The sequence below is a fragment of the Coturnix japonica genome, chromosome 1 (genome assembly GCF_001577835.2).
Source record: "Coturnix japonica isolate 7356 chromosome 1, Coturnix japonica 2.1, whole genome shotgun sequence".
NCBI classification, from domain to species: Eukaryota; Metazoa; Chordata; class Aves; order Galliformes; family Phasianidae; genus Coturnix; species Coturnix japonica.
In genome coordinates, this window is record NC_029516.1 from 69444219 (window position 1) to 69468020 (window position 23802).

Consider the following 23802-nt stretch of genomic DNA (forward strand, 5'->3'; position numbering starts at 1 on the left):
TTCCCACACTGGTTCCCAACAGCTGCAGGTAATTGCATGCATGCATGCATGCGGATGCAAAGGAACTGTTCTAAGAAAAAGAGAGGTCCTGCAGAAAGTCAGCATGGCTAAATAATAATAATAATTAATAATAACAAAAAATATATATATCCTAGAGAAACTAGGCAATAGATTTAAGAAATACTGCTTGACTACTAGAAATCAGGAGTCCAGCACAAAGCCTGGTGGGACAGAAGGCCACAGAGCCCTGTCAAAGCAGGACCTGATAGTTAGCTGCTCTTCAAGCTGAGCCTCCTCTCCTGCAGCACACTGCTTAACATGTGCATACCCAACAGCAATTACTGCAATAAGCTTATTTAAACAGTTGGGTTTTCTAAAGCACTAATGGCTTAACGGGTGAGAGGAAGATGAACTGAAAATGGCAGCAGCAACTGGGGCGTCCTGCACCTCTGTGACTTGCTGTAATACTGGCCTGAGAGTGGAAAGTGCCTGGCGATATCTTTGCCCTAGGACATCCTAATCACCTGCCATCTCCCCCTGTCTTTGGAAGCCCTTGGCTGTGTGCCTGGGTGTCTCATGGCCCCTGGCATATCCCCAGGGGTCTGGCACCCCCCCCAACCTGTGCACCTTCACTGTGGCAGAGGGCTTTGTACTTAATAAGTGAATGCAACTGGAGGGCTGGCAGCTCAGAGGAGCAGCATGAAGGTAGCCTGGGCATGCATCTTAACTCTGAATGTCCTGTTTTTCCACCAGTTTGCGTTCTGATGAACTCAATGTTCTGGGAAGGAATGAGCTATCACCAAGCAACATTAACTCTGTGTTAACAAAGGGCTTTGTCATTGAATTTAAGCTTAAGGACAGTGCTGGCACAAGAATGAATTATTACAGGTTGGGCCATGAGTACACTGAGGCTAGGAATTAGAAGCTTCACACCTGATGGTGCAAGGAGCTGGCACAGCCTCTGCAACAGCAGTGCTGGGGCCAGGAGTCTGAGCTTGCTTGGAGACTGGGAGTCCCTGAGCAGGAGTAGATGATGGGGCTGCCTGCCACAGGCCAGGAGATCTCTGCCAGCCTCCTCTTCTTATGGGATTGCAGGACATTTTCATAATGTCTTTGCTCTTCATGCAGCACAAGCCAAGTTGGACGCCTGGGGCTTGCCTGGAGCTGGTGCCAGCTGCTGGGGGTGGTAGGGATGGTGCCCAGTGGAGGCTACAGAGAGAGCTGTACTGCTGTAGTTACCCAGGGAGTGCAGGATACACATCCCAGAGATGGCATGACTGCCTATAGCACATGGAGAGCTGGGGTGGAAATAAGAGCAAATAGTAAGTGACAGATAGGCCCAGGGCCAGTTGCCTTGGGTGACAGCTGGGTGTCTTGCAGATCCAATGGGATTTCTGATGAGCACAAGAAGGCTCGTCCACATTGCAATGCTTTTGAGGCCATCTCCTCCACTGTCTTCAGTTTATTAATGGAGACTTTGTACACAGGCTGAGTTAAGGCCCACGCTTCACCCATTTTCCAGGCAGGGCAGTATGGACAGTGATGAGACAAACACGGCACCAGAGATGAGAGCAGGGGATGCCCCAGGAGCAGCTGCCAGGGAGAAAGATGAGACCAGATCTCTTGGGACTGGATGTGCCGCTGGGTCTTGCATCAAGCAGCAGCATCTGCCTTGGAGCATCCTTGCGTTGCTGCCAGCTCTGGACATCAGCAGTCCTGGACATGGCATGCAGCTCCTAGCCACCCGTCTGTGGCCAATTGCCCACAGCAGAAAGCCTTGCATGAAGTATTTCACTGTAGGTCACAGGGGGTTATGTACAAGCCCAGGGTAAAATGGGAGTTAGAGCAAAATCTGTGATTGACTGTGTTTTCTGCTTTTTGGTAGAAGATTAAGGCACTGCTGGAGTGATGTCTGCATCTTCCTCAGTGATGAAAGTTAGGGGTTTCGAGCCTGGCTGCTGACTCATAGCCAGGCAGAATTGGAAAAAAAAAAAAAAAAAGGGGGAAAAATTAGCGCAGGGAATGTTGCTGAAATGGCTTGTATGTGCTTAGAGATTAGTGTAGATATTGTATTGCTGCCTTTGTTATGGCTGATTTGTTTAGTTGTTTGGTTTTGATGGAATCTGATCTTTTTAAGAATATGAGGCACCTGTACGTACAGCATTTTGCCTCTGTCTGCAGATTCACTGTCATAAAGGGCAGATCATTAAGAAGCAAGCTCTTCCAGAAAGGAAGCTAATTCTCGATGTTGTAACACCGGTGTTTTTTTCTAAGCCCAGATGCCTTATGACATTTTACTGAGCTACTGAGCTGCTGGATGGCAGATTGCTGCCCAGAGTCTAGCTTGGCTCTGTGGGGACTGCAAATTGTTCTCTGTGAATGTATGTTTGTGGGCTCTTCTGGGACGTGAGTCTGGAGTCCCAGCTTCCCATTAAATCCTCTCCCTCTGACTGCTGTGACTGGCAGAGATCTGGAACATGACCTTGATCCATGCCGCATCACCCCCATGGATGTCACCTCTGGATCCAGGCTGCGGCAGGCGGGAGAGGCTCAGGCTGCTGCTCTTGAGATAACTGCAGGGATCAGTGCAGTCTGGGGAGAGCTCAGCCTAAACAGGGGCTTCACAGCCAGAGTTGTGATCACACTCAAATTAATTTCAAATATGCACAGTAACACAAGAAGTAATTTGCATAAGATGTCACATGGAGTTGCATACAATTTTGCATATTTAAACAAAATACAACAAAGCACAGCTCGGGCGAGTACATGAAGTCATTTGTGCAGTGAACCATATAGAGAAATGACATACAATTATCACAGAAGAAGAGAACAAATGGCTGCAACCATCAAGGATGCACAGCCGGCTCAGAAGTTGGGAAATGCTGGCCTACTCCTTCAGTCACCAACCTGGCAGATGCCTGGATTCACATTATCACTGCATGTGAGTGCACTGCTTCTCCAGCAGACAATTGCCCCTCTGGTGTACAGGATGATGTGCATCCATCATGCCACTACTCGCTTCTTCATTTTTACATCCTTGGCTTGTTCTTTGCAGAATGTTTTTCTCACGTGTCATTATTCTCCCTGGACTTTCTGTTGTATTCATAACTGAGTTTGAGAGACTCCCCTTCTCGGCACACCCCACTTCAGGTACTACCACTCTTGCATTTTAAGCTGTAAAGCCCAGAGATCAAAATACCAGCTCTGTGAGCCCAAGGGCAGACACTGACAGCATCATCATTGGTGATCTCTGTGGCTGTGCATGTTCTAAGCACAGCCCCTATACTTTAGTTCCTAGTACCCCTCTAAGTGCCCTGATATGCCTCCACCTCATTTCCTGCAAAATGATGGCCAAATAATTAACGTCAAGAAATGGATACAGCAACAAAAGGAAACAATATGGGAGTGCATCATCCTTTGGAGGGAACGTCAGGAGAACTGAAATTTTTAAACCTGCAAAATGGATGCGGGGCTGGAAAAGCTGCTCCTGAGATAACTGCAGAGCTTAGGGGAGCTGGGTCAGCGCTAAACAGTGGCTTCAAAGTCAGCAGACCAGGCTGCCCAGAGCCACATCCAGCCTGGCCTTGAATGCCTGCAGGGATGGGGCATCCACAGCCTCCTTGGGCAACCTGTTCCAGTGTGTCACCACCCTCTGAGTGAAAAACCGCCTCCTCATATCTAACCTAAACCTCCCCTGTCTCAGTTTAAAACTATTCCCCTTTGTCCTATCACTATCCACCACTATCACAGCCGTTCCCCTTCCTGTTTATATGTTCCCTTTGAGTATTGGAAGGCCACAATGAGGTCTTCCCACAGCCTTCTCTTTTCCAATCTGAACAAGTCCAGTTCCCTCAACCTTTCTTCATAGGAGAGGTGCTGCAGCCCTCTGATCATCCTAGTGTTCCTCCTCTGGATTCATTCCAAGAGCTCTGCACCTTTATTGTGCTGGGGGCCCCAGGCCTGGACACAGTACTGCAGGTGGGGCCTCACAAGAGCTGAGCAGAGGGGGACAGTCACCTCCCTCTCCCTGCTGGCCACCCCCAGCACACAGTTGCCCTTCTGGGCTGCAAGCACACGCTGCTGGCTCATGTTCAGCTTCTTGTCTACCAGGACCCCCAAGTCCTTCTCCACAGGGCTGCTCTCAAGGGGTTCTTTGCCCATTCTGTATAAACTCCTGAGATAAGATCTCCCCTCTCTTCTGCTGCACTCAGATTTATTGCATGATGCTTTTGAGGCAGCCACAAGCAAGCTGGCCAGTATGAGGAGCTGCAAGAAACTAGCTATAGATCAATCTTTTTGTCCTCAGCTTTACCATGAAGATCCCAACACCTGATGCACTAGAAATTTCATTGTAAAGGAGGGAATAACACCTTTCTACCACCTCCTCCAAATCCTGTTGTGCATGAGGCTGGCTAGACCTGTTCCCAGACACCAGCAGAGGACACTCACCACATCTCTTTGTTTAGTGAGGGCTCAGAAAACTCCTACTTTCTTTGTCACTTTTTGGAGGCTCAGATGATACTTGAAAGAATCACGACTTCCCGTCCAGGCATTCTCCTGGGAAACTAACCAGCCCCTCAGCCAGGCTGCACAGCAGCTGTGACCAGTAGGCATCAAGCTATGGTCCTCTGACATTTAGAAATCAAGTCACCCCAGGCTCATTTGCTTGCTTGTTAGATGAACCTCCATGCTACATCCAGCCATTGACAAAGCCTGGGCTTGGAGCTAGGCTGGCTGCCCTGCAGCGACTGCTCTCCTGCCGCCAGAGCTCTGACAGGGATGCAGGACAAGTCCCCGGAGCAGAGACTGTCATTTATCACCCTGCCAAATCCCTTGTGGGGATTGATCTGAAGTTGAAGATGGTTTTGCTTGCATTCTGGTCACTCTCTGAGAAAGCTGGGCTTTGGATCAATGTGGAATGCGTCACTGAATGGTCTATTATTCACCAAGTGCAATGTGCACTGGGAGACACAGCAGCCCTCAATAAAGATTCAATTCTGCCTCTGAGGATCAAAGCAGGAGTAAACCAAAGGAACTACTCAGCTCCTTTACATGACACTGAAATATGTGGTCTCTTGTTTCAGGGTGATTCTTCAAGGCAATTTTAATTTGTGCATTACTCCCTATTAAATTGCCATCAGAACAGCCGCATCCCTTTAGCACTGCATGGAGATACCTTTTGCCACCATTCCTGGTCCATACCATGGGTTAGAGGAGCACAGGATGCCCAAAACTCCACAGGTGCTTTACCTCCATGACTCCTATGTCCATAGTGCGGGGCTGGCTGCTTCAAGGGTGCACTATGAGGGCACACAAAGTGAAAAGCAGCATGACAGCCCCATAGGGATGAGCAGTGCAGGGCACATGTAGGCCTAACTCCCAGTCCCAGATGTGGAAATGTTCCTTGAGCAGGGAAGCAAGTACTCTAGCTCACTGCCAAAACCCTTACATGGACAGGCACCACCAGCAGCCTTTTGCCTGAATTTTCTTTCTTTTACTTTTTACATTATGGGGGAATTTATTGCAGGTTATTGAAGGCATTCAGCTGGAGGGAATCCCAGCTTTGGGAGCTGTTTTCATAATGTGTTTCTGCAATACTCTCTTTTCCCAAGAAATCACAGTGGTCAGCAATACCTTGTGCTTGGGTTTTGACCTCTTGCTGAGGGGCTTTTCATGTGTCTTGATGTAACTGTGCAGTTTTTAGGTGTTCTTCTGTGATTTATTGGATCGATCATATCCCTTCCTCGAGTCTCCACCAGCTTTTGTTTAGCATGCAACACACCTTTCCAGCCCCCTAGAAGTGAGCAACAAGAATGGGGATGCGAGGGGAGGAGGCAGAGCTGGGAGCAGGCTGAGAGGGTGGAAATTCAGAGTGTGAAGTGGGCAAAAGCCGCACAGTGGGAAATGGTGGTGAGACGGGACCAGACTGAGGAGCCGGTGCTTCAAGAAACCAGCCAAAAATGGGTCAGCTCCTGGAGCTGCTCCTGGTGAAGAAAGGGGAAGGACCCACTGAGCACCTGCAGCCTCTGCAGAGGTCAGTGGGGAAAAAAGCATCTGCTGACAGAGAAGCCAACAGGAAGGGCTGAAGCTCTGGCTGGAAGCAGCCAAGGTTTGTGCAAGCCATTTCACTGCACCAATGAGCATGAGCCTTTAATGTCAGCATAGTGAGAATCTGCCGCCTCTCCAGCAACATTTCTTCAACCTTCTCAGCCCCACGGTCTCCATACACAGAGGGTGAGAGCTGATCGGCCTCCAGAGCCAGCGATCAGTCACCGAAAGCAGCAGGGCTAAGGGACAGCCTCCTCCCACCCCTCAGCTCGGTGATAGAAAGAGGTGCTATCAGCCTCCCACAGGCCCGGGTGGGGCAGCCCTCATCACTGCGCTGTGATGCCACGGCAGCCCTCTGGAGGTGCCACCAGCACCGCTGTGGTCTCCGGTACCCCTTCCTTGCCCACTGTAGCACTGATCAGCACTGGAGCTGACGAAGTGGGGGAGTTGCAAGAGACGAGGATGCTTAATTACAGTGCAGCCCTGGAAACCAGCAACAGCAGCAGCAGCACTGTGGCCAGGAGGGGAGGCAGCAGGGCTGTAAATAGAAATTGCGGAGGCAGCCGCAGGGAACAGAGAGAGGGAGGCTTCTGCTCCTGCATCTCTCTGTCTCTCCAGCTTCTCTCACCTCTCACCGCCACCCTGGCTCTCAGCATAAACCCGTGTGTGACAAGCAGCCCCAGAAAGTGGCTGGGAGGTAGCAGCTCCGCCACGAAAGCAGTCACTCAGGGCTGAGAAGTGGATGTGCAGGGCCCCCACAGCCTCCCCCCAGCAGGGCCGGCTCGTGGGGAAAGCTGGAAGAAAGGCTGGAAGACCTTTTTGGCCATGAGGAAGCCAAGTGAGATGGATGCAGAAGCAAATCACTCTGCCCGCTCCCTGGAGGAGGGCACAGGACGGCAGATAACTAAGCTCCAGTTCTATCAGTGTCCAGGGTGAAATTCCTCTCTTCCCACCCCTGACATCACGGCCTCTTCCACAGCAGCAGGAGCTCTGCTTGCGGTATTTTGTAAAGGTTTATTTAAAAATGTTGAAACTAACATCCCACAAGAATTGAGTATTTCACCACAAGGAGAAGAGAAATCCTACAAAAATATATATCACAGCGCACAAGGGCAGGGGAGGGGGAGCGAGACCGAGCGGAAAGCAGGAGGAAGAGCAAAGGGAGGGTGGGAGCTGCAGCAGAACGAGACCAAATGGCAGAGAGAGAACGAGAGCAGAGTGGGAGAGCAAAACAGCGGGAGGGGAGCAGAACCTGGAGGGAGACTCTGGTACAGGACAGGAGCAGGGAAACAGTGAGAGGGGGAAAACAACAGGAAAGGAGGAACAGAGGGCTGGCAGCTGGTGAAAGAAGGGCCCCCCTCTATTGTCTTGCCAAGGTAGGGCTAGGATATAGCGAGACATAGCTGGGGTATGGTCAGGTAGCTGGAGTTTGGTCCAGGGCTTTTGTGCTGCAGGACTTGGCTATAAGGCTGCGCCATGGGTGTGGGTTTTGAGAGAGAAAAGTCAAAACCACAGTTCTACTCAGACCAATCTGAAGATGGTGGCGTTTTCATATGAGGACGTGTGGGAGGTGAGCAAACAGCTCCTTTCCAAGCATTTTTCCTTAGCAGGAAAGGGTGCGAAGGGCCAAATTTACAAGGGCACTTCGGTGCCGCAGAGGAAGAGGTAGATAGCCCTCTCTGGAGCTGTGACACTGGGCTGGGTGCGTTGCTGTAAGTCACACTGGAGGAGAGCTGTAGAAACACATGGCTGAGCTCTGTTCCCTCATCAACCAGACATCACCAACCAGATGGGAAAGCTCAAGCAGGATTTGGCCAAGTGGTCACCTCACTCTGTTGGGTGAAGAGAGTTGGGGTCTTGCTCCAACACTATACAGGGCAGAGGGGAAGGATTGTGCCTTGAGCCCTTCCTCCTTCCCCCAGAAGGAAGACCACAAGGCCTTTTGTTAGCAAAAGCATGTCCCTTGAAGAGTTCCACAGGGACGCAGCTGCCCAGCCCACCCAGGCATTTCCATCTAATGGACCAGAAATATCAGACAGGCTCAGCCCAAATCAACAAACTTTTCCAGTAGTTTTCTCCGCACACATTTCTCTATGTGAAATTTCCACTGGACAAAATTCAACCCATATCTTTTTCCTCCAGTCACTCGGAAGATAGGGAAACCTGTCAGATTGTGACTGAGAGGGTGCTGGCCTCTGCTCTGGCCTTATGCTTGGCGGTGTCAACTGGTCTGTGTGGGCATCTCACAGAACGTTACCTGGGATCAGGTGAGGTGGCAGGCTCCATTCTGCACAGGGGAGGGTGGTTTGTAAGGCTCCAGTCACGGAGAAAACAGATCCAGTGAGATTATTTATTGACTGGAAGAAGCCTATGTATCCGAACACATTTTGAATGCTTTGTATGTTGGAAGGATGGTGAAGGTTTTTCCCATGTTTAGCCTGTTTAATGTGAGTGAATGATCATGATAAAAACATGTTTGGCTAGAACAGTCGGTGTTGGAAAAGACATTCAGAGTTTCCAAGCTTCTGTTATTGTAAGAGCTTTCTCTACAGCACTTTCCAGCTTCAGTCTTACCACAGCATCCATGAAAGGTTTCATTCCTTGGAGATACTTTGAATAGGAACAGACACATTAAAGGGAAACGAAACAAAACACTGAAATCTGATGTGTTTGCAGAGTTTACAAAGCATGGCCAGCAGAGCACGGGGCTTTCCTGCAGCAAGAGTTGGAAAAGGTTTTCACCGCCCCTTCTGCAGTGCCCCGCCACTTTCTCACAGGCTTTCTCTCAGACACAGCATGTGGAAAGTCCAAGGACAGCCCTTGAAGTGGTAGAGTCTAAACTCTGGCCTTGTTTCAACAAGCGCTATTGATCAAAGAGCAATCTAATTAGCCTGGTCTGCAAGATTACTTAAACAAGTTGAAGGCATTATATTGTAAACTGCCGGGAATAACTGATGCAGCCCTTTGCAGGCTGCACGCAGACGTCCCTCTCCATCTCTACTTATTCCAGCAGGAGGGGGAACAGCCCTGACCTGCACTCAGGGGTGATGGGAGTGGGGCAGTGGGCAGGAAGAGCCACTTGCTCCATTGTTTGTCCGTCCGCAGCTTGAAATGCCCACTAAAGCCTCGAGAGGGGCCTCGGTAAAGAAAAAGCTCAGTAATAGATTGATTTACAGTGAAGCAATAATATCCACTGCTGAGAGCGGAGACTCAGCCTGTGCTTAGATTAGAGACCTCCAGAGTCCTTTTCCACCTACATCTTTCAGCCATTCTGTGCTTCTAATAAGCCGATAATTTTATTTGACCTGTCATTTTCTCCAAATCTCTACTGTTTTCCATGGAGTTTATTGTAAGTTACCCTCTCATTTAAATGTCCTTCACAGTGAGCCAGGTGGGACCTGAGATCACCAGTCGTTCAGCTGGGTAAATGGGCAGAATCAGGCCCCGTGGGAAAACTCCCTGTGCTTTGCCCTGTCGAGAATATACTTTTACTACAGAGATAAAGGGGGAAAGGCCATTTCCTATTCTCAGAGATAACAGATAACTTTTTGTCAGAGACCTTGTGTGGTGCATTACAGCCTTAAAATGGTGGCCGAGTTCCTGTCTCTGGACACATCAGTCCAGCAGCTGAAGGTTTTTCTGTGCTCTTGGGGCAACCTTACCCAAATCTGCATCAATCTGCAGTTCAGTGGCTGCTTTGTGGGTCTGTGAATTTATTTGAAGGTGTCCACAGAAGCCAGGGGAGGGCAACAATAGCTGATAACAATGTATGCTCAGGGATGTTGGCATCCCATGTCTGCCTGCATATAGGTACCCCTCTCTCATGCTATTGGCAAACATTGCTTTGGGGTTCTCCCATCTCAAGGCATTCCAAGAGAGACCTCCTAGTAGCGCACACCAACCCTCCAAAGCTCTCTGAATTGCTTTTTTCCATCCCAAGAAAACAGAGACATCTCTGCTGCTCATTACCTGCGGCGTGTCAGAAAGCAATTCCCTACCGCAGCCCACCAAAGCTCACACTCCTCACGCACAGCTGTATCCGCTTGTCACACTTCTGCTGCTTCAGCAGGATCTCAATGGACAGGACTCTTGCTAAATGCCCAGGAGACTTCACCTCTGATTTTCTGAAGAATATCACCACAGAGTAGAGATAAAACCTTGATGAAGGAGACTGAGGGAGTAGAATGGGGTAGCAAGGAGACTTCCAAGGGATCTAAACATTTGGGAAGGGAACGGAACTTTTTCCAACCTTAACTGGCAAGAGAAGAGGGGAGGAAGAGCACAGAGAAAGAAATAGAAACACTGAGGACTGAGAGATGAAGGAAGATACAAGCTGAAGACAGAAAACAGGGGAGTGTGAGGCAGAAAGAAAATGGGAAGATGCAAATATCAAAGGTAGGGTAATGCTTCCTTCAAGGAAATGGATAGCTGAGAGGGTCAGGTGCTGTGTGAACCTCTTCTTCCCAAGATTCACCTTGCGACCCTCAGGAAGGCCACGGCTTGGGAACAGGAGGACCTGCCATCACCTGATCCCCAGCCCAGAGGTGAAGCTGCAGCCACTGAACTCCAGACGTTCACATCAAAGCACACGACACGGGAAAGGACACACAGAGGGGCTTGGGCCCGTGGGGACAGGAGGGACGCTTTTCCACCTCACCTACCCCTTCGTCAGGCATGCACTGGTGGGAGAGTCGCAGAGGTTGGAAAGCGCGTGTGTGTGTGCAAAGAGAAAGGCAGGGCAGGCTATGACTTCACAAAACCAACAGCTGCCTCCCCTCCCACGTCCCACTCGCTCCACGTCCCATCCTGCATGGAGGCAGGATGCTAGCGAGGCCCAGCTCGTCCATTTGCCCAGGCACATCCTGGTGGAGTTAGTTAACAACTGTGGCAGCGGGCCGTGGCACAAGGAGATTGTTTTGTTCCTGGGGTAGCAGAGGTGGCAGAAGCGTGGGCTCCCCGCTGTGGCAGGAGGGTGGGGGAGCCAGCTCTGCTTCTCCCATCTGCATCACAGGTTCACCAGTGGAATTCTGGGGGGGAAAAGGGAATCGGAAAAGAATTAGAGGTGGGCACTTGAGCTGCCCCGGAGCCCCGCTAACCAGACAGTGCTCTTTTCTCACACGAGCCCTCCTTGGAGGGTCAACCTGCCCTGCTCATCCTCACCCTTCTGCTCTGTGCCTGCCACCCACTGCTCCCTGCTGGACTCACCGGTTGAGCTGGAAGGCGGTGCTTTTCCCATGGCCCCCCAGCTTCTCCACACCCTCCTGCCCCTGCCTGGGTTCCTCTGCTTCAGGAGTGGGTGCTAGGGAATCACTGTAGGGCCCCAGGATGCTGATGGCGGTAGGGGACAGGTCTGTGAGGGGCTGCTGGCTGTCCTGCTGCCTCCCGCCGCTCTGCTGCCCAGAATGGCGCCGGCGCTTCTGATTACGGTCCCAGCTTGGGAGAGAAGAGCAGCAAGACAATAAGTGCCCCTTGCATCCAGGGGTTCAACACATTCTTCAGTGCCCAAGTCTGTAGTCTCAGAGCACCGTCACAAAACAACGTCCATGAATACCAAGCACCACTTACCAGAACTTGAATATGATCCCAGTGGCAACCAGGACAATGATTATAGAGATGGTGATCGTGACATAGAGCTGAGGGTCCACTCCTGCAAGACAAAGGGGACAATGGCAGTGTGGCAGACACCAGAGTAGGTCAGATTGGGGGTTAGGAAAAGGTTCTTCACCAGAGAGTGGTCAGGCACTAGAACAGGCCCCTTGGGGCAATGGGAACGGTCCCAGGTTGCTGGAGTTTAAGGAGTGATTGGACAACACTTTCAGAATTCCATAGAATTTTGGAATGGTCCTGCATGGGGCCAGGAGTGGGATGTGGTGATAATTGTAGGTCCCTTCCAACATGGGATACCCCATGATTCTATGGTTGTAGGCAGGAACCAGGCCGGGAGAAGCAATAGGCAGCCTACCTTCACCCCGGGGCCCAAACAGGAAGGGCCGCAGGGTGGCTGGGGTCTCACGGAGGTTGAGCCCCGCGTTGTGCAGCAGCGAGTGGGAGTTGGGCTGTGCCGTCGCCATCCCGCGTGGTGAGACAAAGGTGTAACCCAATGGTGGGAAGCCAGGGTTGGCCGAGTTGGCATCCCCTCCATCCTCATCTGACACTGTGGGACCCCACACTATGGCCCAGGGGTACTGGGAGGAGGGCATGCCATCCTCAAAGCCAGAGGGGGTGGCAGGCCTGGCTCCTGCTGCTTGGCGTCTCAGCCGCACGGTGTGGCGCAGGTCCCCTCCTCGGGGGATCAGGACCCGCTGGCGTGGCGTGGCAAGGCGTGAATCCCACTCTGGCAACGAGGTCCTGTCCCAGATGCATATGGGCCGGAGAGCTGAGGGGCTGCGTCGGGCACAGAGAGGCCGGGCAGCCATAGGGCCACGAGGGCGGAGAGACCAGACGGCAGGTGGAGGAATGGCTGAAACCAGGAGGAGGAAGTGCCATAGCTGCAGGGAGTGGATGGAGGAGACCAGGAGAGGCATCCTGCTGTGGGAGGAGGAAGACCGTGTTATCCAGTTGTCTCTCCCACTAGGAAGGCCCGCTGCACATGCACCTATCTCCTTCCCGTATCACAGGGGCTGTGAACCTACCAGGCACCAGAGTCCATTACAGATGCAGCAACACCTCGTCACGCGGCGAGGTCCTGCCTCATGCTGTTCACTGGAAGGAAAGAGAGAGAGGTTAAGTTGCACCCTCACCTCGTGTCCGTCGCTCTCTGCTCCGCACTGGTGCAAACCCCAACCCCCTGTGGGGCAGAGCAATGGCAGCACATGCAGGTATATCCATCGCAGGACTGCTCCCCAACCCACAGGAACATGCACCGGGGAGCAGTGAGCTGACTCCTGAGCACACGTGGAGAGACGCGTGCGCAGCCTCCCAGGAGACTCTCCTGTCTGAGGGCCGAGGGGGGGCTCCAGTGCCTTTGTTTGCTTATCGCCAGAACAAGTTGGAATCTTAATTCTCGTGTTTATTTATAGTGTGGAGCGTGTAATCCATTTATTAAAAAGGAGCCTCTTCATTGTGTGCCGGGGTGAGGGAGCGAGAGGGGAAGTGCACAAGTGATAAACCAGGAAGACTGGGAAAGAGAGAGTGAATCAGCGAGAAAAGTCCGGCGTTAGCAAAGAACTTAAGTGCAAAAATATGCCTATCAAATATTTAGTATTTACTTTTCTCTTAGCTAAACGGGATTACCTTTCTACACTCCTTGTCCAAGCGCCCCTCCCTCCCCCAGCTCTCCCATTGCCGGTCACCCATCCGCTGGGAGCAGCGCAGCCAGGGCACAGCACCTGGATGTGTTTCGGCATCGGCCCGGCCGCCTGCCCTTCATGCCGCTTGTCTCTTCCTTTCAACGCCTGGCGCAGCGCCGGCCCTTCCCCAGTGAGCTGTTATGTACCTGACTCAGGCTTCACCCCGCAGGACACACGCAGGAAAAATCATTCACGACATTCAATTTGTCCCTTCATTGTGAAAGGGGAAGCACGAGCACTGACAGCCCCCATTTGTGCCCTCCTGCGGCTGTAGGATGGAGAAAAGAGAGTGCTTGGCCATGGGAACGAGTCATCGACGAGGCTGAGCATCTCCAGCCCTGCGCCCGCCGCACTGCACCCTGCAGCTCCCACGGAGCCGCGGCCGTTCCCCTTCTTGGTCCCTGGCAGCCCTGCACCGCAGCCCCCCCCGAGCTGGATGCCTTCCTCCCGCAGCCTTCCTCGCTGGGCTGGGGGCTTTCACCCCACCGTGTGTACCTGAAGAGAGGGGCTGGGAGGAAGAACACCTAAGAAGCGAGCAGCTGTCTGGTTCCTGCTGCATTAACCCGGGATATTTTTAGTTTCTTTCTGTTAAATATTTAAACAAAGTTCACATGAAAAAAAAAGGAATTGTCGGCTAATGTGCCCTGCCCTTCCCTCCGGGGCAAGATCTGTCTCTGGAGAGATCCAGAGATGAAGATGAGGACAAAAGAGAAGCTATTCTCAGCGTTTCTTTGTACTTTGCTCCTGAATCTCTAAGCCTTAGAGGGGGCTCGTTAAAATGCAGCTCTGCGGAGAAGCAGCAGAATGGAGCAAGTTCCTTCCATAGCTAGAGACTCCCTCATGCTAGCGAGATCTTGGCCATCTGGATGGTGATCATGATGCTGTGGAGGATCGTATCTGGCAAGGAAATCTGAGGCAGAATTTCCTTTGGACTTGGGAAAGGGAGGGAATTCCAAACATCAGGAATCTCTCTCTTTGTGAATCTTCAGGCCAGGGTACACGCAAACCACTGGGATGCCTTTAGGATGCCATGTCTGGGAGTAGACAGCTGTTCCTTTGGGGTGAAAAGCCACACTGTTCATGGCATTACAAGCTGCAGCACTGGCATCAGGTTGAAGATGTGAATATGGGTAGTGCCATTGCAGAAGTGGAAATCCTCTCCAGCTGGAGGTGAACATCCATGCTAGTCCCACAGGGCAGAGTGGACACACCTAAGTGCCAGCGTTCCTCCTGGGAGAGCTACGTCAGGACATGGGGCAGAGCACGGGCCTGTGTTCCCTCCCACTCGCCATGCTTTGCTTGCTCATTGGCACGAATCACCCTGCTCCAGTCTTGCAGTAGAGACCTCTCCGTACTGCCTGTGTCAGCGAACTCCAGGAGAAGCACCAAGCATTCCCAGAATCTGAAGCCTGCAAATAGGGATCCCTGTAGTACCCTACAGACCCAAACTGTTCTTGCTTTTGCACCTGAAAACCTAAATTTCAGCCCTAGGAAGCAGGCTGTGGCTGTTACCAGACCTGAGGGCAGGGGGTGAGACCCGCACACACTGCAGTGATGGTGATGGCTGGAAACTGGGTGTGAAGCTCAAACCTAAGGCACTTCTGTGCACAGATCCTGCTGCAGACAGTGAAAAGCAAGTGACTTCTTATGCCCTACCCCAAAGGCAGCTCCAGAGGAGTGCAAGACTGAGACGATGTCAGTTGCTGCCAGTCAGTGCATCCTGTTCTGTTCATTATATTGAGGCCAGAGACTCAAGTGTGTGTCCTGGAACCAGCACAGCAGGCATGTTTGATGAAGGAGCACCAGCATTTCTCCCACGTGAGAGCAAAGGGGAAGGAATTCATGCTGAAATGCCAGCCAGCAAGAGCTGGACTCTCCTATGCACTCAGCGCTGGTGCTGAGAGCAGGGCATGGATCTCCCAGCAGTGTACCTGCACAGCAGCAGATAAAGCACGTCTGGGGCATTCTGCGTTGAGCTGCTGACAGGGAGAGTTGTGTCCTGAGGACAGACACTGCTACGCTTCAGGGCAAGCACAGCAAATGCCCTTGAATCAGTTCCTATCCTGCTGCTGAAAAGAATAGTAGATCTTTGGGGAGAAGAAGGGGGCTTGAATGCTTTTCCTGCCTGAAGATACAAATCCCAGTGTCTTTGTACCTCACACCATTCAGTGGCCGTTGTGTGCCAGGGAGGCTGGATTTCTGCACCAGCACCACCTGGCACAGTTCCTGCTTTCAGCTATCTCCCAGGACTAATTGTGATAAAAATGAATAGGGCTGCTTCCAGGGCAGAGAGATGGACCCGTGTGCTTCCACTCTAGGTACAGGGCCTTCAGCATAGCGTTCCAGCGTCCTGTTATGCACAGATGACAGAGTGTGAATGACAAAGCTATTTCCCCAGGGCATTTCAATGAGCTCAGTTTGTGAATCTCGGTGCTTGGAAGCAAGGAGTAAGAATTACATCGCTCGTTGCTATTGCGTACAGACCTTGCTACGGGGTCAGATTGTGTATCTGGGGCTAGGAGTAGCTCGGAGTGAATTTGCAGGTTGGAAGCCCAAATCCTGCTGCTGCTCCCCTAAGCCAGTGACACAGCCAAACATCCTCCCTCTGTGTATCTCCTGAAGCCCACAACCACTGCAGCTGGGATGTGAGAGCAGACCTCAGCAGCTCTGCCCCACAACACACGTGGCAGCTCACCCAGGGAGCTGGGAATGTGCAGTCTAACTAGTGCCTGGGAGCACAGCACGCTGCATGCCAGCTCTGAGCAGGGAGCACAGGCTGAACCGCAGATATGACTCCTGAGCTCTGGAATCCAGATGCCACCATGCTTGGGTGAAGCCCTGGGATTTGCTATGGGCAACTCCTCCACATCCAGAACTGTGGTACGCAGTAGTCCCTAGGAAAAAGCCTACTCAAATATAAAAGCTCTCACTGGAATAGAAGAGTGGAGGTGCCAGCCACGTGCAGCAATACCCGTGCGGTAGCTTCCTCGCATCAAATGCAATCTGTCTCCTTCCGTTACAAAATACTGAAGTTTGACAAATTCCTATGAGGAACGATACTATTAATAAAGAGGGTCACATACTAGAACGGTTTACCTGAGAGCTGGTGAACTCCCTGCTGCCTGAAGCATTTACATGTATTTCTCATAGAGATGCTGTAGTTGTACCAGAGGCTATGGGCTTGACACAGGAAACTGGTGAAATTCTCTGGCCTGTGCTGCACCGTAGATCAGACTGGATGATCAAAATGGTCCCCTGGCCCTAAAATCTGAGAATCTCTCAGTGCTGAGCAGAGATCTGCTCTGACCAGGGATGCTGGGTGAGGCCGAGCACACGCAGGACGTGCTGGTGACGAGCGGGCAGCCTCCTCCATGTGAGGATGGGAAGGGAGCTGCGCCCACTCCTGCCTGGCTCTGCTGGCAGACGATGATCTATCTGTATTTTTGTAGCATCTCGGGCTCGACTGCTGTGCTACTGTGCCTCTAGGAATGGAGCTGTCTGCTCTCCAAGCGCTCCAGCTAGTTCCGAATGCAGCAGTCTGTTTGCTCAGCCACTCAATCTGTCGGGAATGCATCACCGTGCCTCTCCGCACCCCACACCGCTCTCCGGTTAAGGTCTCCAACCCGGTATTCAAAGCCCAATATGGGATGGGGCCCTGCGACCTAAGCAATCAATCACCTCTACTTATGCAGCGATGACCTCACATGACGGATATATTCCAGTGGAACAACAAAATTGCCGACCACTTTGGGTAGCGAGGGGAGGGACAGGAGAAAAGGAAAGAGAGGTTTACAACCCCGAGGAGCAGAACATCCACCAGAGCTGGGCCAAGATTATGAAACTTGCTAGCAGCTGAAATAGCACTCGCCATTAGCAACCCTGCAGCACCGAGAGCTTCATGCAAATCCTCTCTCTGCTCAGCTCCCCCACAGCAACGATCCCACTTGGAACGGCAATAAAAAATCAAAACAAACCTGAGGGGGACCCAGCCCTGCTCATGGAGGCAGAACGCAGGCTGGTATTTGTAACTCCTAGCCAGCACCCAGGACTATGGTGATAGCTACTGATAGGTGACGGCACTATGGGACTGTGGAGCCCAGCAACCACCTCTGGGCGTTGAGTGGAGAGAGTCGGGACACTGGCAGTGAGGTGCTGCAACACCACTTGTGCAATGAGCATCTCGCATCTATGTTTTTCTCAATGGCTGTGAGCATCCTGGAGCTTGCGGTCCAAGATGCAGAGCTGCAATCATTGTTGTTTTGGTAGCAGCAAGCAGGAGCCTCAGTGCTGGTGAGAAGGGATTCTGCATCCTTCTGGGAGGGAACAGGGAAAAGGAAGGATTCCAGGTCAGCTGCCCTGAGGAGGCAACCGCTGCACCTGAAGGAGCTCAGACCGCTGGAGGTGTGAGGCCAAGTACTGGTGCCCAGCCATGGGAGAAGCTGAGCCCATCTGGGGAGGGAGTTCCCGTGTGCATGTGGCTGGGAATGATGGCTCACAGAGCAAGCTGACCTCAGGGCTGGCAGTCTGAACGTGGTGGCTCCTGGCAGGCTGCTCTGCCTGCTGCCTGACAGGGCATGGGCTGATGGCAGCACCATGGTACAGCCAGCCTCACCGATGGGCCCGTGGGCTCACCCAGTGTCAGTGCAGGTCCTGCAGTGCTCAGTGCCAGCTGGCGGGCGTACCACTGCTGGGTGCAAGCACCAGTGGGCTAGGCATGGAAATGATGGGCTAGGGCACAATCCAGGGGTGGAGAATGACGGCGCCAGTGCATTTGGACACCTCGGTATCTAGGGAACAGGATTCACTACGGATATCCCTGGCAGCGCTCCTCCGAGCTCAAGTCTTCCTGCATTTGGGAACTGTGAGCATGGCCCCATTCCAGCCAGCACTCTAGGATGCCGGTCCCCTGCCATCTAGTGCCTGCCTGCAATACATGTCATGAGTCTGCCAATCTCCTGCCTCCCAGCTTCCTACTGTTCTCGGGCATCCGAGTATTCCAGGTGCCGTCTCCCCATCCAAGTCGCTCTCTGTGGCACGACGCACCCCTGGCCGTTCCGGAGGAGGGATTGACCTCCCCGTTTCTTCTCTCCAGCTACGCCAATTAGGCTGAAGTCGTCTGTCTCAGCGCAGGCTCCGGTGCTCCAGCACAACAGGTCTGTGATGGAGCCCGGAGCTGGAGGGCGAGAGGCAGCAACGCGGCGGCTGTGCCCGCTCCCTCCCGGCCTCCCGGTACCTCCAGCCCGGAGAGGAGAAGGAGGAACGGCGGGGAAAGACAGCCGGCTGGGAGGGGACGGGCACCTCGATGGGGAGAGGGGAAAGACGAGGGGAGAAAGGACACGGGGAAGGAGACGGGGAGGGAGGATTCGTGGACGGGCGCACACCGCCCTCCCCTCGCCCTGCGGCCCCGTCCCCACGCCGTGCCCGAGCCCGGAGCGAACTTACCTTGCGGGGAGCCGGGCGGGGCGCAGCCGGGGCGGCGGGGCTGAGGGCCGGAGGGGCACGGCCGCTGCCGCCGCTGCCGCTCATGGTCAGGACGAAAGAAGGAGAGGAGGAGAAGGAAGGTTCGGCGAGGCTGAGCCCTGGCTGAGGGAGAGGGAGCGAGAGATGCCTTGAAATAAACAGCTGCCGAGCGCTGGTCCAGCCCCTCTTTCTCTCTCTCCGTCTCCGTCTCTCTCGCTCGCTGCCTCCCGTTAACCCCATGGCTGCTGGCACGGCCGCGGGCCGGCACCGTCGCCCTCGAGCCTGCTGCAGTCCGAGGGGCGCCCGCCGGGGGGGCCCCGCCGCCCGGAGCCCCGGTGCCGGGATTGCGGGGGCACCGCCGCTCCCTCCCCGCCCTCCCCGGCCGCCCCTCCGGACCTGCCCGGTGCCGCTGCCGCTCCGCCGCCGCTGCCCGCTCCGCGCCGCTCCCGTCGTGTCGGTTATTTCGGGATCTTCCCAGGAAGCGATTGGGTTGCTATGGAGAGAGGTGTCTCCAAGGGACCCGCCGCTTCCCTCGGCAGAGCGAACGCCTCCCCCGGACGGCTCCGGCCTCGGGGACCCCTCGGGATCCCCCTCCCCGCCGCGCCCCCGCCGCCTCCGTTCCTCGTTCCCTCGCCCCGCGTCCCCGTGTCGCCCAGCTCCGGGCCCGGGGCCTTGGCTGGAGTGGGACCGGGAGAGCCCCACGGGCAGAGCCGAGGCGCCCACGCGTGGGCCGAGTGGGACGCTGGGTGCCGTGGGAGCAGAGCGGGGTCTGCTCCAGCCACGGGATCGCCCCGCAGGTACCCGAGCTGTCACTGCTGGGGATCGATGGATGCGTCTGGAGGTGGCAGGGACGTGACAGTGAAATGAGAGAAAAAAAGATTATGTGCCTCGGAGGGGGCCGCGTGTTTTGCAGGGAGATTCGCCCTCCACCATCAGCACCATCGGCAGCCATAGGGCAAATCAGGAGGCGGCCGCCGAGCAGCCCTGGGAGGGAGATGAAAGTCGGAGGCATCAAGGCAGCTTCCACTCCGGGGTCTGAAATATGAGGGAGCCAGAAAGCAATTTCCTCAGATCCTCAGAAACAATCAAACTTTTCATCATGAAGTGATGAGGAAAGGCTGTCAGTGACCCTGATAAAAGAGGAAATAGCACAGACGGTGCTGCTCTATGAAGCAACCTGCCACAGCACCAGGCACGGACACACAGGTGACCGATGGGCACTCAGTACCAAGCACAGTGTGTTGCCTGGAACAGGCTCTGCCACCTTCTGACAGACCTTAGTGCTCTGGGGTTGCTGCTGTACATCAGGCCCTCCATGAGTTCCGACACCTGTAAGGGCTTTTGTAAGCGTATGGGAGCATCCATGGGATTTTCACATTTGAGACAGTGACTGTGCATGGGATGGCAAGAGGACAGGGCAGGGCAGGACTGTGCTGCCTGGAGACTCATCATGGTTGGGGTCCAGGGGGAGCCAAGGGCAGAAAGCTCTGGAAGGGGCTACTTCAGCCAGCCGGGCTCCTCCTGACCTTTTCAAATGATGATGAATGTGTTTAGAATAATTGGGAAGCACAAAACAGTTGAGAAAATTCAAGCAGGGAAAGGTCAGTTAAAGGGCGAAAATCCAAATGACATAAACACTGAAAATCCCCCTGAAGAGCAAAACTGCAGAAGGAAGTGAAAGAGCCAGAGGCTGGAAAGGGAAAGAGGAGGAAGAGGATGCTGCAGGGATCAAGGAAACCCTGGGAGGGGTGAGAGAAGTCAGGAAAGGCATTGAGGCGATGGGAGCAGCAGGCGCAGGGGCTGATGTCATGCTTACATCACTCTCACCTGACATAAAGGGAAAGGCACGCTGCCTTGGGAGCATGGGTATGAAGATGCAGGATGGCAAAAGGAGGCACTTGGGATGGGCTGAAAGGAAAAGCAGCAGCAAGGAACAACAGGGACATTTAAGTGAAGAGCGGGGGTTGGGTGGGCTGCTGGAGGTGCAGGTGGATGGCTGTGGAAAAGGGAAGATGAGAGACATACCACACAAGAAGTGTTATTCTGAGGGTGGTCGAGTGAAGGTGATGTGATGATGAAATAAAGACAGAAATCTGAGCACTCCCTCTGCTGTGTATTTGGCCAAGATTTGGACCAGGATCGATAACGTACCTTCTGCATTATCACACCTAGAAAGATGTAAGGCCGTTATTCCTGCCTGGCACAGTCATCACATAGACATTATTTACACCAGTCCTGAGGCCAAGTGGACTTCTGCTGCTCTGATTTAGCTTTGTGTCCTGAGGGCAGTGAGGCTCCTGCGGTTGCTCTGCTGTCCATCAGTCCATCTGCTCATCTATCAGTTGCCATGGGCCGCGTTCAGCTGGGCTTGACAAATGAAGCAGAGTCTGAAAGGTAAATAAGCTCCACTAAGTTGTATGAGAGAGAACCAGCAGTCAGACAGAGAGGCTGCTGGTGACTGTGCTGGAGGAGACCTCACGGCCATGCTGCTGGGCAAAACCCTGCTGGTCAGAGCAGTCTGGGCAGCAGGCTGAAACAAATTAAGCCGAAAATACTGAGGAAGCTGCGTGTGCTTGCGAATGGTGAAGGAGGAGCCCAAGGCATTGGCTGCAGGCGAGGGGAAAGGACTCGCAGCTGTGGCACATTGCAGGAAGGGTGTCATCAGGGTACCTTGGCTGAAAGCAAGGCAAGTATAGAACACACAGGCAATGAATCCTTGGAGAAGCCAGGTTCCTCAGCTCTGTTGTTCAAAAAAACCCAACTTGTTAATAAGTTCTGGAATTTCAGAGATGTCCCAGAAGACTGGAGAGGAGCGAGGCTGGTATTTGTAAAGAGCAAACAGAAGACCTGAAAATTTCTAGGCAAAGCAAGAGAAGAGCTGATATGAGATTCTCCAGCTAATGCCAATCAGCCTGATTTGAAGGAGACTGATCTTGCTGCATAAACTTCTTTTTTGTTCTTGTTAGTCTTTGATGTGCCTTCAGGTTTATTTGGAATAGGTGATGGCTCAGATCTATTTAGGCTTCTGGTAGCATTAATATCCCAAAACAATCTGGTGAGGAAAAAACAGCATTACACAACATTAACAGAGAAGGAGATTAAATGGAACTGTGTTGAACCAAATGCAAAAGGCCCATCCTTGGAAGCCCCCCAATGAGCGACAGTTTCTGATGCAGATGTCCAGGTATGAGTCCTGGGTCCAGAGTGAGTCACCATTTAATTCAGCGCTTGGTGAGCAGCCATGTTTTATTCTGACACAGTTTGCTGAAGACACAAATATTGTTAGTGCTAAAAATAACGAGGGTAGGGCCAGTGCAGAATGACCTGTTGCACTGCTAAGGAGGTCACTCTCATAAAACTTCCTGTAAGCCAGATGAGAGCAATGAAAAGGAAAAGATGGCCATGAAATAGATAAGACCACGTCTACAGTGAACAACTTTCAGTGCTGAAAATAAAAAGGTGATCTTCAAAGGAATCAGACAGAAAACAAACAAACAAACAGCACAATCCCTGTGGACAATGCTGTAGAAGTGCCTGGCCGTGCAAAGACAAGACTTAGGAGAAGAAGGGAGATGATCAGGCCACTCTGTGACCTGGGCAATGCTGAAATTCATGCTTTAAAAATAACTTTGAATCAAAGATGACCTGAAGGCCGCAGATCTCAGTGATTTAAGGAGGTCAACCTGTTTAACTTATCAAAAAGCAGAAAGAGACACGACCTGACTACAGCACGACTTCCTTCCTGGAGAAAAGCATAGCAGGTATTCTGGCAGAGAATAAACAAGAGCCGGTCGCTGGAGAATGCCTTATTGCAGACACGAGCCACCATGTGATGTGAAAGGTCCTTTCTCTGCTGGAGAATCATGACTGGAGGCTGTCTGTCCTGATCTGCAAATTCCCGAGGGCTGTGAGAGTACATGGGAATAAGAGTTACTGCGCAGGCACCGTCCTCTTAAACTCCTTTGTGAGCAATAGGTGTGAGGCTGCCCTAGATGTAACTAGGCACAGGTCTTACCACCCTGTGTGTTAACCTAGTACAAGTTACGTGGTTAAAAACTTTCCCCATCACGTTGTCTGGCAAAGAGATTTGCCCCATCCTCCCTCGTCCTTACAAGCTTTTTGCCCAGGACTCTGTGGCATAGAGTTGTGAAAAATCATCACAGATCTGGACTATGTTTGGGGAAGGGCTAGAGATCAAAATATTGGCAGCGTTTTGACAAGCCAGTTTGATTTTGCATCTAAGGATGAACAAAGACTTTGCTAAGTTATGGGCAAGACACCGTGCGCTCACACGAGTGGTTGCATATTCAGAGATGATGATGGCCTTCTCATTAAGGGAGCTCGGGTAGTGATTCATTCCTTGCCCTTATTTTAGCTCCGTGCAGGACAAAAGAGAAGAAACACTGTGGTGACCCAGCAAAGAGCACACAAGACCCGGGGTCGGTGCAGAGGGAGGCTGCTGCAGCTGGGATGCTCGGGCTGCTTCGCTTTATCGAACTAATAATGAAAGGCAGCAAGCGTGTCAGAGAGTGTGAGAGAAACAGATCGATAGGGAGATAAAACTGAGATGGAAGGAGCTGGTGAGGGGGTGGGGGAGAGAGCAAGACATGCTACAGAGCAGCAGGGCTACACTTAGACCTGGTCAGAACACAACCTGCCCCGCTGTAGGTGGGTGCGTCAGGTGTCAGGGCGTGGTGAAGCACACGGACAGGGAGGTGAAGGCAGGAAGGTGGTGGTTGTACCTTGCACTGATGCTGCCCTGCTTCACCTTGTCAGCCCTTCTCCTCCTTCATTCCGCCGTAAGGAGCACCGCAGGCCTCGCTATCTATCACAGCCCTTCCCCACAGCCCCAGCCACAGCGATACTGTGAGCGGCGAGTGACCTCCAGCCGAGCGGCGGGGCCGCCACCATTATAACTCAGCCTTCCACCTCGGCCCTCCCAGCGCCGCTCCCCTCACGCCGGCAGCCTCAGCGTACAGACCGAGCTCCAGCCCGGCCCCGAGCT

At 52.9% G+C, this 23802-nt stretch overlaps 1 protein-coding gene across 3 annotated transcripts; it reads right to left on the bottom strand.

Moving 5' to 3' along the window:
• Positions 1–7042: 7042 nt before the first annotated feature.
• On the bottom strand, positions 7043–19364 carry PIANP (PILR alpha associated neural protein). Of its 3 annotated transcripts, none has more exons than XM_015872934.2 (7): positions 19194–19364; positions 18780–18920; positions 12681–12750; positions 12011–12573; positions 11614–11695; positions 11254–11481; positions 7043–11075 (listed from the first exon to the last, which is right to left on the bottom strand). In XM_015872934.2, exons 3-7 carry the CDS (start codon positions 12695–12697, stop codon positions 11054–11056), a joined length of 912 nt encoding a protein of 303 aa, XP_015728420.1. In that variant the 5' UTR covers positions 12698–12750; positions 18780–18920; positions 19194–19364; the 3' UTR covers positions 7043–11053. The 3 variants fall into 3 exon arrangements, with proteins under 3 accessions (XP_015728420.1, XP_015728396.1, XP_015728404.1); XM_015872910.2 differs by having other exon boundaries at positions 12011–12576; positions 19194–19362; XM_015872918.2 differs by lacking the exon at positions 19194–19364 and having other exon boundaries at positions 12011–12576; positions 18780–19093.
• Between the last annotated feature and the right edge of the window lie 4438 nt (positions 19365–23802).